Source organism: Coregonus lavaretus (assembly GCF_964263955.1).
Source record: "Coregonus lavaretus genome assembly, chromosome: 4".
Taxonomy (NCBI): Eukaryota; Metazoa; Chordata; class Actinopteri; order Salmoniformes; family Salmonidae; genus Coregonus; species Coregonus lavaretus.
This window is the reverse complement of record NC_139991.1, coordinates 48,755,727-48,769,748: the sequence shown is the minus strand read 5'-3', so window position 1 is coordinate 48,769,748 and position 14,022 is coordinate 48,755,727. Positions and strand designations below refer to the sequence as shown.

At 46.2% G+C, this 14,022-nt stretch overlaps 1 protein-coding gene across 3 annotated transcripts; it reads right to left on the bottom strand.

Annotated features, from left to right (window-relative positions):
• Nucleotides 1-255: 255 nt before the first annotated feature.
• Nucleotides 256-13,747, bottom strand: LOC311127372 (ATP-dependent RNA helicase DQX1-like). 3 transcript variants are annotated; one of them, XM_084159215.1, is made up of 12 exons: nucleotides 13,463-13,747; nucleotides 10,190-10,566; nucleotides 9,635-9,828; nucleotides 7,948-8,368; nucleotides 5,480-5,779; nucleotides 5,194-5,293; nucleotides 4,891-5,049; nucleotides 4,477-4,668; nucleotides 4,152-4,277; nucleotides 3,782-3,972; nucleotides 3,309-3,499; nucleotides 256-2,942 (listed from the first exon to the last, which is right to left on the bottom strand). In XM_084159215.1, the coding sequence occupies exons 2-12, from the start codon at nucleotides 10,514-10,516 to the stop codon at nucleotides 2,726-2,728; spliced, it is 2,418 nt and encodes an 805-aa protein (XP_084015341.1). In that variant the 5' UTR covers nucleotides 10,517-10,566; nucleotides 13,463-13,747; the 3' UTR covers nucleotides 256-2,725. The 3 variants fall into 3 exon arrangements, with proteins under 3 accessions (XP_084015341.1, XP_084015342.1, XP_084015340.1); XM_084159216.1 differs by having other exon boundaries at nucleotides 13,584-13,747; XM_084159214.1 differs by having other exon boundaries at nucleotides 10,190-10,562; nucleotides 13,584-13,747.
• Nucleotides 13,748-14,022: the final 275 nt, after the last annotated feature.

Genomic DNA, 14,022 nt, shown 5'->3' with positions numbered 1-14,022 from the left:
TGGCCAGGTAAGATTCAGAGACTCATTTGCACCTTTCTCTACATTTACATTTACATCATTTAGCAGATGCTCTTATCCAGAGCGACTTACTCTAGCACCCTGCATAGTGACAAAAGCTGTCTCATCTACACTTGAGTCTTCCCTCTACCGCTCAACCCGAGGAGAAGCACAAACGCTCCATCTTTGACAGGATGGTGTCGAGGAAAGGCCGGCGGAATCCTTTCAAATAAAGTAGTTAACTATTTCAAGCAGAAATTCAACAAATAAACCTTTTATTTTGATGTTCAATATCATATATTTAAAAGTTGTTTTAAATAGGGGGAGGCTGACCTGAAACCCTTGTTTTACACACACAAATATTTGATTATTTAAACACATTGGAGTGTGGGAAGAGGGGTCCAGATACAAACACTAAACCCAATAGAATACAAAGAACAACGGTAGCAAAAACTGGTTTCTAAATCCCTCAACATGGAAGCTCTGTACAATGGTAGATCACCCTTTGTAAACCCAACTGAGCCCTGAGAATCACATGTCCAGTCCACATCAAGCTTCTGTGATTGGGCACTTCTACAAAGGGATCAAAGGTCAAACAAACGTTTCCACTGAAGAGATAGGTGCTGGTGCCACAACAAACAAAAAAACACATATTCCCTGGAAGTGACAGCATCAATGCCATACCTCACCTGTCATCATTGAAAGGATGCATGTCCACTTGAAGTATCAGGTACCCTCGTAGAATAGTCAACTTTTCTGACAATATATAATTCTCAATGTACAGTGCATTCGGAAAGTATTCAAACCCCTTCCCTTTTTCCACATTTTGTTACGTTACAGCCTTATTCTAAAATTGATTAAATTACATTTTTTCCTCATCAATCTACACACAATGCCCTATAATGACAAAATGAAAACAGGTTTTTAGAAATGTTTCCTAATTTATAAAAAATATCAAACAGAAATACCTTATTTACATAAGTATTCAGACCCTTTGCTATGAGCCTCGAAATTGAGCTCAGGTGCATCCTGTTTCCATTGATCATCCTTGAGATTTTTCTACAACTTGATTGGAGTCCACCTGTGGTAAATTCAATTGATTGGACATGATTTGGAAAGGCACACACCTGTCTATATAAGGTCCCACAGTTGACAGTGCATGTCAGAGCAAAAACTAAACCATGAGGTCGAAGGAATTGTCCATAGATCTCCGAGACAGGATTGTGTCGAGGCACAGATCTGGGGAAGGGTACCAAAAAATGTCTGCAGCATTGAAGGTCCCCAAGAACACAGTGGCCTCCATTCTTAAATGGAAAAAGTTTGGAACGACCAAGATTCTTCCTAGAGCTGGTCGCCTGAGCAATTGGGGGAGAAGGGCCTTGGTCACGGAGGTGACCAAGAACCCGATGGTCACTCTGACAGAGCTCCAGAGTTCCTCTGTGGAGATGGGAAAACCTTCCAGAAGGACAACCATCTCTGCAGCACTCCACCAATCAAGACTTTATGGTAGAGTGGCCAGAAGGAAGCCACTCCTCAGTAAAAGGCACATGACAGCCCACTTGGAGTTGGCCAAAAGGCACCTAAAGGACTCTTAGACCATAAGAAACAAGATTATCTGATCTGATGAAACCAAGATTGAACTCTTTGGCCTGAATGCCAAGTGTCACGTCTGGAGGAAACCTGGCACCATCCCTACAGTGAAGCATGGTGGTGGCAGCATCATGCTGTGGGGATATTTTTCAGCGGCAGGGACTGGGAGACTAGTCAGGATCGAGGGAAAGATGAACGGAGCAAAGTACAGAGAGATCCTTGATGAAAACCTGCTCCAGAGCGCTCAGGACTGCAGACTGGGGTGAAGGTTCACCTTCCAACAGGACAACGACCCTAAGCACACAGCCAAGACAACGCAGGAGTGGCTTCGGGACAAGTCTCTGAATGTACTTGAGTGGCCCAGCCAGAGCCCAGACTTGAACCCGATCTAACATCTCTGGAGAGACCTGAAAACAGCTGTGCAGCGACGCTCCCCATCCAACTTAACAGAGCTTGAAAGGATCTGCAGAGAAGAATGGGAGAAACTCCCCAAATACAGGTGTGCCAAGCTTGTAGCGTCATACCCAAGAAGACTCAAGGCTGTAATCGCTGCCAAAGGTGTTTCAACAAAGTACTGAGTAAAGGGTCTGAATACTTATGTAAATGTGAGTTCAAATTTCTATTTTTAATAGATTTGCAAAATAAATTAAAAACCTGTTTTTGCTTTGTCATTATGGGGTATTGTGTGTAGATTGATAAGAGAAAAAAACAATTTCATCCATTTTAGAATAAGGCTGTAACATAACAATATTTGGAAAAAGTCAAGTGGTCTGAAACCTTTCCGAATACACTGTATATTACTTTGCGTACCAGTATTCCGTTTTTTATAGGAACTCTGCAGGTTCAGTCTCAAACATTTTAATGTGCCAAAAATGCATTTAATCTCATTTGAGAAATATTTCACTAACACCTGTAGGTGGGGCCCTATTCACTCCGATGTAAACAACTGCTTCCATATAGCTGTGTATGGCTGGATAGTGTACTGTACGTTCTCTCCCTCATCAGCTGTCCATGCAACAGTACAGCACAGTTCTGTAGTGTGTTCCTTGTAGCACTTTGAAAGTGCATAGTGCATCCATGTCCTCCCTCTCAGGTTCACCTCCCTTGGTTATGCTTTTGGTCACCAACTCCGTTCCCGTCACTGTATGACACACAGCTCAGTGCTGTCCTGATTACATGGATCTGCGGTCCTGTCTAAGTGTTCCTCAATGTGACGTGTGTCGTAAGTCCCCTCCGGCCCCCTCTCCTGTTCCTCCTCTGTGGGCAGCAGACTCTGTCTCAGCTCCATCAGCTGGTCCCGTCCCTCGCTGGATGGCAGGTTGCCCAGGTAGTACTGAGGGGCCAGCTCCACCAACCTTCCCACAGGAAACAGTCAGGGGAAAAGGTTCCATAAAAGTAATGCACTTAAATGCCTAGTTTACCTCAATGTAATGACATGTGCACGTCAGAAGACTTCTATACCATATTAACATGGTTCCGGAGAAGTTTAATGCTTGTTGTTGTGCGATCTGATCATCTGTGCAGCATGACGACCTGGAATGCACCCACTATCTTCTGACAGATAGTACAGTTTACTGAACTGTCAAATCAAAGAACTAGTATTCCAAAAGGAAGCAAAGTCGCCATTATGTAGATGGCCTAAAGATGTTCAGGGTTACTGTGTACATTACATACTTACTATCTACAACAAAAGTTCACCAAAAAAATGTGGGGTTACTCACATGTGGGGATGCACTTCGGAGGCGGTGCGGACACAGTTGTCGTGGGAGATGGTAAATTCGTGGTAGAGCACCCAGGAGGGGGGGTTGGGGCGCGGCCGGCGACACAGATAGGAGGAGAAGGGGTGGAGGTGAGCCACGTGACGGTGAGTCAACAGGAGGTAGTTACCTGAGCCGTCCACATCATGAGCCACCTGAGAACGAGACAGGGGAAGGGAGAAGAGGAAACGCAACAAGATAGAGAGAAACAAATATAGAAAGAGCAGGATAGACCGAGTGGGGGAAGGCAGAGAGACACCAGAATGGAAAGTAAGAAGAAAATATGAAAATTGAGAAAGACAGTAAGGTAAAGACAAATAGGGGGGAGGAGAGAGAGGTTAGGGTCTATATATTTCCCCGTCTTATTTCAGATACACAACATAAACAAACGAACAAACTAATCTTCAATGGAGAATTGAACTGATGAGTCCTTTTACCTTGAGGAAGAACCCTGAGATGAGCGCACGCTTGATATTAGTGCAGTTGTCTTGGCAACCAAAGGCAGGAGGCGAGACGGGCAACTCTATTCGCTGCATCACCTCCAGCAGCTCCGCCCTAATCATCACAGCCAATCGTAATGCAGCGGGGTTCAGGAAGTTGGTAGTACACCAGGCATCATCCTCATTGTCTAAAAGAGCAATCAGATAAACACACAGATTAATATTCAGGAGGAGAACTGTGTAAAATGCATGTCGTGCCCATATGTGTATTACTATAAGTTGATGTTCGTGTGCGTGTGTGTTTGTGCGCATAAACCAAACCTCCTGTACATTGCAGCTGTGTGTGTGTAGTAGTATATAGACTCACGCTGTATATACGCGTTGTAGATGTTGATGAGGGTGAAGTGGTCTCCCTCATTGTGCAACAGTGGACGTCTGTGAGTGGCTGCTGCCTCCTCTCTCTGGGGTGGGGGGGTCACAAAGCAGGAGGGAGCTGGGAACACGCACAGGTAGAGAATTTAAATGAATGACTGTTAAAAAACAAAAAGTCAAAGTTATAGAAACAAAACAATATTCTGAAAGGCACGTAAAAAAGGGAAGCTATGAGTAAAGGCACATTTTACAGCCAGTAATTAGCACCTTGGTCATTGTAGCGAGTGTAGTGTGTGTGTGAGAGAGTCTGCCGTGTGTACCTGTGAGCATGGCGGCGATGGTGAGCAGCTCGTTGACACAGTCAAACTCGCAGGCAGCGATGAGGGCCTTGGCCAGCGAAGGCTCCAGGGGCAGCTCTGACATAATGATGCCCACTTCAGACAGGTTCCCATCATCATCCAGCGCTGCCAGGTAGTCTAGGTCCTCTAGAGCCTGCATCAGAGCCTCAGGAGCTGGGGGAGGGGGGGGGGGGTAAAAGAGAGAGAGAATAAAATAGAGAGGGATGGATTGAAGAAATTGAGGGATACGGGAAGAGATTATATTTATATTCTGTCTGATATCACAAAATAGAAGGTACCTAGAAAACACAAACTCCCATGAATGCAAGGTGCACTTCATTCATTCAAAGGAGACAGCAAGGCTGAACTAGCTAGATGATGTGTGGCCCTCCTTACCAGGCCTGTCCAGGAACTTGCACTGGCCCATGTCAGCGATGTCCAGCCTCTTGAGCAGCAGCACCAGGTGGCTGAGGTTCTCCTCCATCACCCCCGGGCTGCGGGCCTCTTCCATGCCCTCCGCATACAGAGCCTGGGGGTACAGACGGAAACACAGACCTGGAGGGACAGGAGAGGGGTCAGAAGAATACATGGAGAGAGGATAGTTGGCCTGTAACAGCTATGTATGTCCCTTCTCTTAAATTAGAAAAACACCACAGTCCATGATGATTTCTTAAAACAGATTGATTGACCCTAACATACCTGGTAGGTCACTGTTTACCCTCTGCGTCCGCATGTCTGCCTGGTGCCGGCTGATTGGACACATGACCTGTGAGTCCGCTCTGATTTGAGGGTTGTAAACCTATGACACGGAGGCAGAAAGAGTGGGAGGTTATGCATGGCACTGGGACTCGGTACACCTCAATAGTTTGTTGAGGTTATGCGGCATTGTAGCATTGCCACATTTGACAATGGAGATGAGCCCACTGTGTCGGATAGTGCAACACACACTCCTTCTCCCTCCCACCTCTGATAATTGAGTACTCACTGTCTTAAGTTGCATGCCTGTGTCTATGACGTAGCGCACTCCAGATAGAGAGAAGGAGGCCTCCCCCAGGGTGTCTGTGAGGATGACCCTGCGCCTCACTCCCATTCCCAACCCTATCCCTGGCCCTTCCAGTCCTTCAGACCCCTCCGTGTCACCAGAAGGCCCCTCTGGCTCAGGTTCGTAGATGCGCTGGGTGGCCCCTCCAAGGCCTGTATGGAGGTGTAGAACTCTGAGGGGCCCAAGCTGAGGACTCAGGGCCACAGACTCCTTCTCCAGCAGAAAGCCACACTCGTCTATCTCCTGAGAAACAGAGCGAGAGATGGTTGGTATTATACAGTGCATTCGGAAAATATTCAGTCTCCTTCCCTTTTCCCACATTTTGTTATATTACAGCCTCATTCTAAAATTGATGTATTTTTTTATTCCCTCATCAATCTACACACAAAACAGGTTTTTAGACATTTTTGCAAATGTATTAAAAATAAAAAACAGAAATACCTTATTTCATAAGTATTCAGACCCTTTGCTATGAGACTCGAAATTGAGCTCAGGTGCATCCTGTTTCCATTGATAATCCTTGAGATTTTTCTACAACTTGATTGGAGTCCACCTGTGGTAAATTCTATTGATTGGACCTGATTTGGAAAGGCACACATCTGTCTATATAAGGTCCCACAGTTGACATTGCATGTCAGAGCAAAAACCAAGGCAATTGTCCGTAGAGCTCCAAGACAGGATTGTGTCAAGGCACAGATCTGGGGAAGGGTACCAAAGAATGTCTGCAGCATTGAAGGTCCCCAAGAACACAGTGGCCTCCATCATTCTTAAATGGAAGAAGTTTGGAACCACCTAGACTCTTCCTAGAGCTGGCCGTCCAGCCAAACTGAGCAATCAGGGGAGAAGGGCTTTGGTCAGGGAGGTGACCAAGAACCCGATGGTCACTCTGACAGAGCTTCCAGAAGGACAACCATCTCTGCAGCACTCCACCAATCAGGCCTTTATGGTAGAGTGGCCAGACGGAAGCCACTCCTCAGTAAAAGGCACATGACAGCCCGCTTGGAGTTTGCCAAAAGGCACCTAAAGACTCTCAGACCATGAGAAACAAGATTCTCTGGTCTGATGAAACCAAGATTAAACTCTTTGGCCTGAACGCCAAGCACCACGTCTGGAGGAAACCTGGCACCATCCCTACGGTGAAGCATGGTGGTGGCAGCATCATACTGTGGGGATGTTTTTCAGCAGCAGGGACTGGGAGACTAGTCAGGATTGAGGGAAAGATGAACGGAGCAAAGTACAGAGAGATCCTTGATGAAAACCTGCTCCAGAACGCTCAGGACCTCAGACTAGGGCGAAGGTTCACCTTCCAACAGGACAACGACACTAAGCACACAGCCAAGACGACGCAGGAGTGCCCATTCTCCTGCTCCTTTCTCATGTCTCACCCCCTCTCTCTCGCCCTCTCTCCCTCTCCCTAAACACATGGTTTAGGTTGATCTGAGTTGAGACTTGGCAAACAGTACTCTGTTTACTGTGGCTCTTCTAATGAGCCTTAACCAGATCAGTTCTCCTGGCTGGCTAGCTAGCTCTGTGTTTTGCAGCCATGGTGTCAACTACTGTACTTAAGTCCAGGTCTGCCTCCGGATTTGAATCCATAGCCGGGAATGAGGCGAGGAGCTAGGGTGTGGTGATGTTGACATAGTGGAAGTGTGTATGTGAGAGGTGTATGTGAATATGATGGGGCTATTTATCTATCAATCTGTGTGTGTGTGTGTGTTCTGGATGCATTAACCAGGACACCTGATACAGACTGATGCCATTCAGCAGTCTAAGGTTACAGTGTCCCCGTTTCTCTGTCCCCAGCGTGAGAGGCAACAACAGACAAGGAAGAGGATGGCATATTACAAAACACAGCACAACAAAGCATTAAGAAATAAGACTCAGTTCAATAGGGATTTTCAGATAGACTTTCTTCTATCAGAAACAGACAAGAAGATATGGGATAGGTCCTCTGTAGCTCAGCTGGTAGAGCACGGCACTTGTAACGCCAGGGTAGTGGGTTCGATCCCCGGGACCACCCATACACAAAAATGTATGCAAGCATGACTGTAAGTCGCTTTGGATAAAAGCGTCTGCTAAATGGCATATTATTATTATTATTATAGAAAGGAAGTTAATTTAGCAGTCACTTTTATCCAAAACGACTTACATCGTGCAGGAAGTAATACCACAACTCTGCTGTTGCATGCACCCGACTAACCCTAACTAACCCCATCTACCCTAACTAGCCCTAACTACCCTAACTAACCCGACCAAACGTAACCCACTGAGCCATCTCTCTGTACCAGCAGTAGGCCTACTGGGCATCTACTGTCTACTGATCTGTAAGGCTAAAAACAGCCCCAGTAGTTAATGAGATTAGCTGTATATATTTAGTATAGTGTGTAGTGTGTGTGTGTGCGCGCATCTACCTGGGCGCTAGGGAGAAAGACCATTACATCCCCCTCCTCCCCCCTGCGGTGGAGATCCAACACCATGTGACACGCCGCCGCCGCCGACTCCCTCCCTCCAGGATCCCTGTACACCGTTTCCACGACAACCAGTGGTCTCATCCTCATCTCTGTGTCGGGTGTACCTCCGACAGGCTCATCCAGCGTTAGAAATGGAACTCCTTCACACAGGAAGGTTGCAAGGCTGGGGGCGAGGGAGGGGTCGGTGAGCAGGACCACGCGGAGGTTGTCGGGGCGCTGGCCGCACACGTCCCGCAGCAGGCCCAGGAGGACGTCGGTGGGCACCGTGCGCTCCTGCACCTCGTCCACAACCAGCACCCCGTACTGACGCAGCAGGGGGTCCGACATCATCTCTCCCAGGAGCAGAGAGTCACTGACGAACCTGAGAGAGGGTGGGGGAGAGAGAGGATGAGAGGGGATAGAGAGATCATGGAGAGAAACAAACCCACCCCTTAAAGCTGCAATATGGAACTTTTTTTTTTTGGAAATGCGAGTTATAGATCTGTCATTCTCATTACATTTTCATTCTTACACAGAAGTGGTAGATCTGTTCTATGTGTGCTATTTCTATGCTTCCCAATCTTAAAGATGCACTATGCAGAAATCGCTCTATGCAGAAATCACTTCTATGCAGAAGTTTATATGACAAAACAAGCAAGTATAGTGTAGAGCACGGTTTCCCAAACTCGGTCCTGGGGCCCTCCCCAGGGTGCAAGTTTTGGTTTTTGCCCTAGCACTACACAGCTGATTCAAATAATCAAAGCATGATGATGAGTTTGATATTTAAATCAGCTGTGTAGTGCTAGGGCAAAAACCAAAATGGGCACCCAGGGGGGTCCCCAGTACCGAGTTTGGGAAACTCATGTGTAGAGAATCATTGTACCATCTAAACCACTGTGAAATATATTTTTCATAACCAAAAATATTGTATTTTCAGCTGTTTGAAGCTGGTGTACAAAAACCGAAAGTAAAAGACGCAAAAATGAAATTTAAGAATGGGAAGCATAGAAATAGCGCACATAGAACAGATCTACCACTTCTTAGACCTGCTTTCAATGAGAATGACAGATCTATAACACACATTTATTTCTATGTGAATTTGGTCATGTCGCCCAAAAAGTTACATATTGCAGCTTTAAGTTTCGTTTTTGTACACCAGCTTCAAACAGCTGAAAATACAATATTTTTGGTTATTAAAAAAATATTTCACAGCGGTTTAGATGGTACAATGACTCTCTACACTTGTTTTGTCACATAAACTGAAATTAGGCAAACTATTAGAATTTTTGCAACCAGGAAATGGCGGAGCGATTTATGCATATTGCACCTTTAATCCGATTGTATTGCACTTGTATAAACCTCAGGGGGAGACAGAGAGCAGAAAGGAGGGTGGACAAACCAGTCAGACAAACCACTGTGCTTCTACATCTGATTGCTGTTTGGGATTTTAGGCTGGGTTTCTGAAGTAAAAAGGGCTTTATAAATACATTTGATTTGATTTGAGTTAGAAGAAGATAAGGAGGAAGTAAGGACCGTGCCGTCAGATAGTGTGATGCGTGTGTACCCAAGCTTGTACCTATGTGTATGTGTGTGTACATACAAATGCCCCAATCTTCATGCACACCTGTGTGTCTACCTCCCTCCTCACCTGAGTAGCGTATCGGGGGTACAGCCATCGTCGTGGGGGACACAGTAGCCCACCTCCAGGCCCAGACTCAGGTCCATCTCATCAGCCACTCTGAGGGCCAGACTCGCTGCAGCCACAGCGTAGGGCTGGGAACAACACACCAAGCCCTGGGAGAGCTCATGGGACAGGGCATACTCCACACACCACTGGGGCACCTTGGAGGGAGAAGGTGAGGGACAGAGATAGAGACAAAGAGAGGGAGGGAGACAGAGTGAAAGACTGATATGAACACAAAGTAAGAGTGGGTACAGTATGATAGCCTGTGTGCTTACTTGCTTAAGTTTGTACAGTGGTCTGTCTGCCTGTACTCAGTGTCTGAATATTGAGTAAATTTGGAGGGTCCCTATACCAATGTGTGTTTGAGTGTGAATGTGAGTGTGTCTACCTGTATGTTTGCCATGTTTCCCCACCTTCCCAGCCATTGCTCTCTCTCTGGGCTCTTCACCACCAGTGCTCATGTGTGCCCATGTATCTGTGTGTGCATGCATGTTTGTATGTATTATGCATGTGTCTTACCTGTGTGCTCTTTCCTGTGCCACTGGGGGCACTGACCACGACCATGCTGTGTGTCTCCAGGTGCTCCAGCAGGCGGTACTTGAGGCTCCACACAGGAAGCTTCTTCCTCTCCTCCAGCAGCAAGTAGTAGCGTGACGAGAAGGGCAAGCCATCGTACGGGTTCACCTCCAGGTCACCCAGGCCACCTTCATCCCCCCCTCCGTCCCCCGCCCCGTCCTCCAGGTCCCTGGACAGGAGAGAGGACATGGAGAGGGAGTCCAGAGCCAAGGGAGGGCGGAGGGTGGAGGGGGACGTTGTCGAGGGGGCAGACGCAGGGGATGACGACATCAGTGCAGGGTGGATGGGGGAGACGGGAGGGGAAAAAGGAAAAGGGCTACCTGGGGAGAGGACCAGAGAAGAGAAAGAGGCATTGGTTATCTGGATGCTGTTGTGTTAGAGCTTGTAGAGCAAGTTTTAGAGTTCACTCAACTTAGTTGACCCGTCTTGAGACAAAGGGATTCATTTGCTTGAGGCTAGGGACCTGGTGTTAAACTTGAGTCACAGAAGGAAATGCAATATATATGTATATATATATATCACATGTTATTTCAAAAATATAATTTATATCCTGAGAGAGAAAGTTTAATGTGGTGTAAGAAGCCTCAAACTTTTCACAGGGGTAAGGTAATTTTCATCCTTGACTAGCTCAGTATACAGTAACAGTTGTGCTATGCAGAGTGCATTGTAGCTAGTCTAGTCATTGCAGGCCTAGGAAGTCAGACAGCTTCAGTGACAAACAGCACAGAGCAGCTCTAGCTCTGTACAGCAGCTGTGGGCCTGTGCTATTCCACTCACTCCTGGAATGTCTGCATTTGCCCCATGTGCATGGAGCAATCCACACAAGAGCACTCGCACACACACAAACAACACAGAAAGACACAGACACACATAGACTTCCACATGTAATCAGTCATGGTTAACACACACTTCTCTTTGTTAAAACGATCAGCAACACTGATATGCAAACAATCCGGACCGAGTCAATGCATAAAATGCAAAGTCTAGACTAGACTGAGACTGCCTTTGTACATTCACGAGAAACCTCAGATAAAAATTGTATAAGACCTAGATTAACTTCACTACTAGGCTGGATAAAATAATGTATGACTTTAAAATGGGTAGATTGTGATTGGTTAAATATGAATACACTGCATGATATTGATAAGTAGGCTACGGTTCTCACATAAGGTAATAACAGCTTGGGTATATCTTGTAATGGGTACACCTCAATTGATATGTCAACAAAGAGAAGTTGAAAAGGAGTAGGCCGAGCTACACTACATGACCAAAAGTATGTGGACACCTGCTCGAACATCTCATTCCAAAATCATGGGCATTAAAATGGAGTTGGTCCCCCCTTTGCTGCTATAACAGCCTCCACTCTTCTGGGAAGGCTTTCCACTAGATCCACATTCAGCCACAAGATCATTAGTGAAGTCGGGCATTGATGTTGGGCGATTATGCCTGGCTCGCAGTCGGCGTTCCAATTCATCCCAACGGTGTTCGATGGGGTTGAGGTCAGGGCTCTGTGCAGGCCAGTCAAGTTCTTCCACACCGATCTCAACCATTTTGGTATGGACCTCGCTTTGTGCACAGTGGCATTGTCATGCTGAAACATGAAAGGGCCTTCCCCAAACTGTTACCACGAAGTTGGGAGCACAGAATCGTCTAGAATGTCATTGTATGCTGTAGCGTTAAGATTTCCATTCACTGGAACTAAGAGGCCTAGTCCGAACAATGAAAAACAGCCCCAGACCATTATTCCTCCTCCACCAAACTTTACAGTTGGCACTATGCATTGGGGCAGGTAGCATTCTCCTGGCATCCGCCAAACCCAGATTTGTCCGTCGGACTGCCAGATGGTGAAGCGTGATTCATCACTCCTGAGAACGCGTTTCCACTGCTCCAGAGTCCAATGGTTGCGAGCTTTACACCACTCTAGCTGACGCTTGGCGTTGCGCATGGTTATTTTAGGCTTGTGTGCGGCTGCTCGGCCATGGAAACCCATTTCATGAAGCTCCCAACGAACAGTTATTGTGCTGACGTTGCTTCCAGAGGCAGTTTGGAACTCAGTAGTGAGTATTGCAACCGAGGACAGACGATTTCTTACCCACTACGCGCTTCAGCACTCGCCGGTCCCGTTCTGTGAGCTTGGTGGCCTACCACTTTGCGGCTTAGCTGTTGTTGCTTCTAGATGTTACCACTTCACAATAACAGCACTTACAGTTGACCAGGGAAGCTCTAGCAAGGCAGAAATTTGACGAACTGACTTGTCGGAAAGGTGGCATCCTATGACGGTGCCACGTTGAAAGTCACTGAGCTCTTCAGTAAGGCCATTCTAGGCCAATGTTTGTCTATGGAGATTGCATGGCTGTGTGCTCGATTGTATACACCTGTCAGCAACAGTTGTGGCTGAAAAAGCTGAATCCACTAATTTGAAGGGGTGTCCACATACTTTTGTATATATAGTGTATCTTCTGATGGTCCATGGTTACCAGTAGCCTAACCTGCCTGCTTGACACTTACCTATGTTTATTGAGTACACTGACATAGGACTGCATACAGAAACAAAGAATACACAGAGGGCTAGTATGGGCTATGGGGAAAACATTAGAGCTCATCGCATGAGGGGAGTCCATCCATGGGGAAAGATGGGGTGAGGAGGGGAGGTTGAGGGGGGAGACGATTAGTAATGTTCAACATCATGTATGAATCACATGTGGGAGGGGTCTAGTGTCAGCCTGGGGCTTACAGTAGACAATAACAAAGAACACTGGATGCCGGACATCACATGTTATAAACATGTTATAGCCAACAATGACTAGTACTTTAAAAAATGTATATATATTATTTACTATCATGCCAACAAAATATTGGCATATAACAATTTGGCATTATGTTCAAATGCATCACACAAAACAATGTGAAACCATATATGAGAACTGTATGGCCATGACAATAGACTGATATTGATACTGCATGTGGTCATTAGAAACTAGGGGTGACAACACCTGTATCAGTCGTCCAACAATAACTCCTCCTGTGAGTATTCATTCTCTTTTCTCCTTATCTCCATTAGTTTACTGCCCCATCTCCCAAGTCGAGTATCGACCTGCCAGGAACGACGTGTCAGCTGACAGTGACACACATGCACGATAGGAGAGAAATAGAATTAAGCCAACTTGGACGAAAACAACAATAGAACCACGTTGTCAAATGCCATTGACATCTTACCTCCCACACATTTCTCTGGAGTCAACTAAAATTACAAACAAGGCTCAGGATGTCCAGCAAAATAACACTCCGCTGCGCTGTTAGTGAAGCGTTCTACTGCTCACTGTTGTTGCACACAAACCTGTTTGACATTTCTTGGAAGAAACAGAATAATACGCGGATACAATGTTTCCGTTTTCCACTATACTCTCTTCGGTTCTTCTCGACCTCTGGTTTATCCGTGACTGTTGACATTAATAAAATAGTGCTCGTCGTCCGCTCTTCATCTACCGAACCGCCGCCATGTTTGTCCGACTCACCCGGGGCTGTAGTGATGGGTCATTCGCGAACGAACGGCTCTTTTTGAACGGATATTTTTGGTGAACGTCGGGAGCCGAATACAATCGGTGAAAGATCCGTTAATTTGGCTCCGTGATTTGCATACTGCTACTACTGCTTTTTGAGCACAAAACAACGTTTTCTGCAGATAAGTTACAAAATTATTATAAAAAGAAGGTGAATCCTCACTGCAGATACCACAAGCTGATCTTTTGAGTGCCTAAAAAAAAACAGGCCATCCA

Bases quoted from the DNA above. Each gene is read 5' to 3' on its own strand.
- LOC311127372 (XM_084159214.1), bottom strand. From the start codon at position 13,696: ATGTCAACAGTCACGGATAAACCAGAGGTCGAGAAGAACCGAAGAGAG. The intron at 5,050-5,193 runs GTATGTTAGGGT...CTGTCCCTCCAG, and splicing joins GGTAAACAGTGACCTACCAG to GTCTGTGTTTCCGTCTGTAC. The intron at 4,669-4,890 runs GTAAGGAGGGCC...CCCCTCCCCCAG, and splicing joins CAAGTTCCTGGACAGGCCTG to CTCCTGAGGCTCTGATGCAG.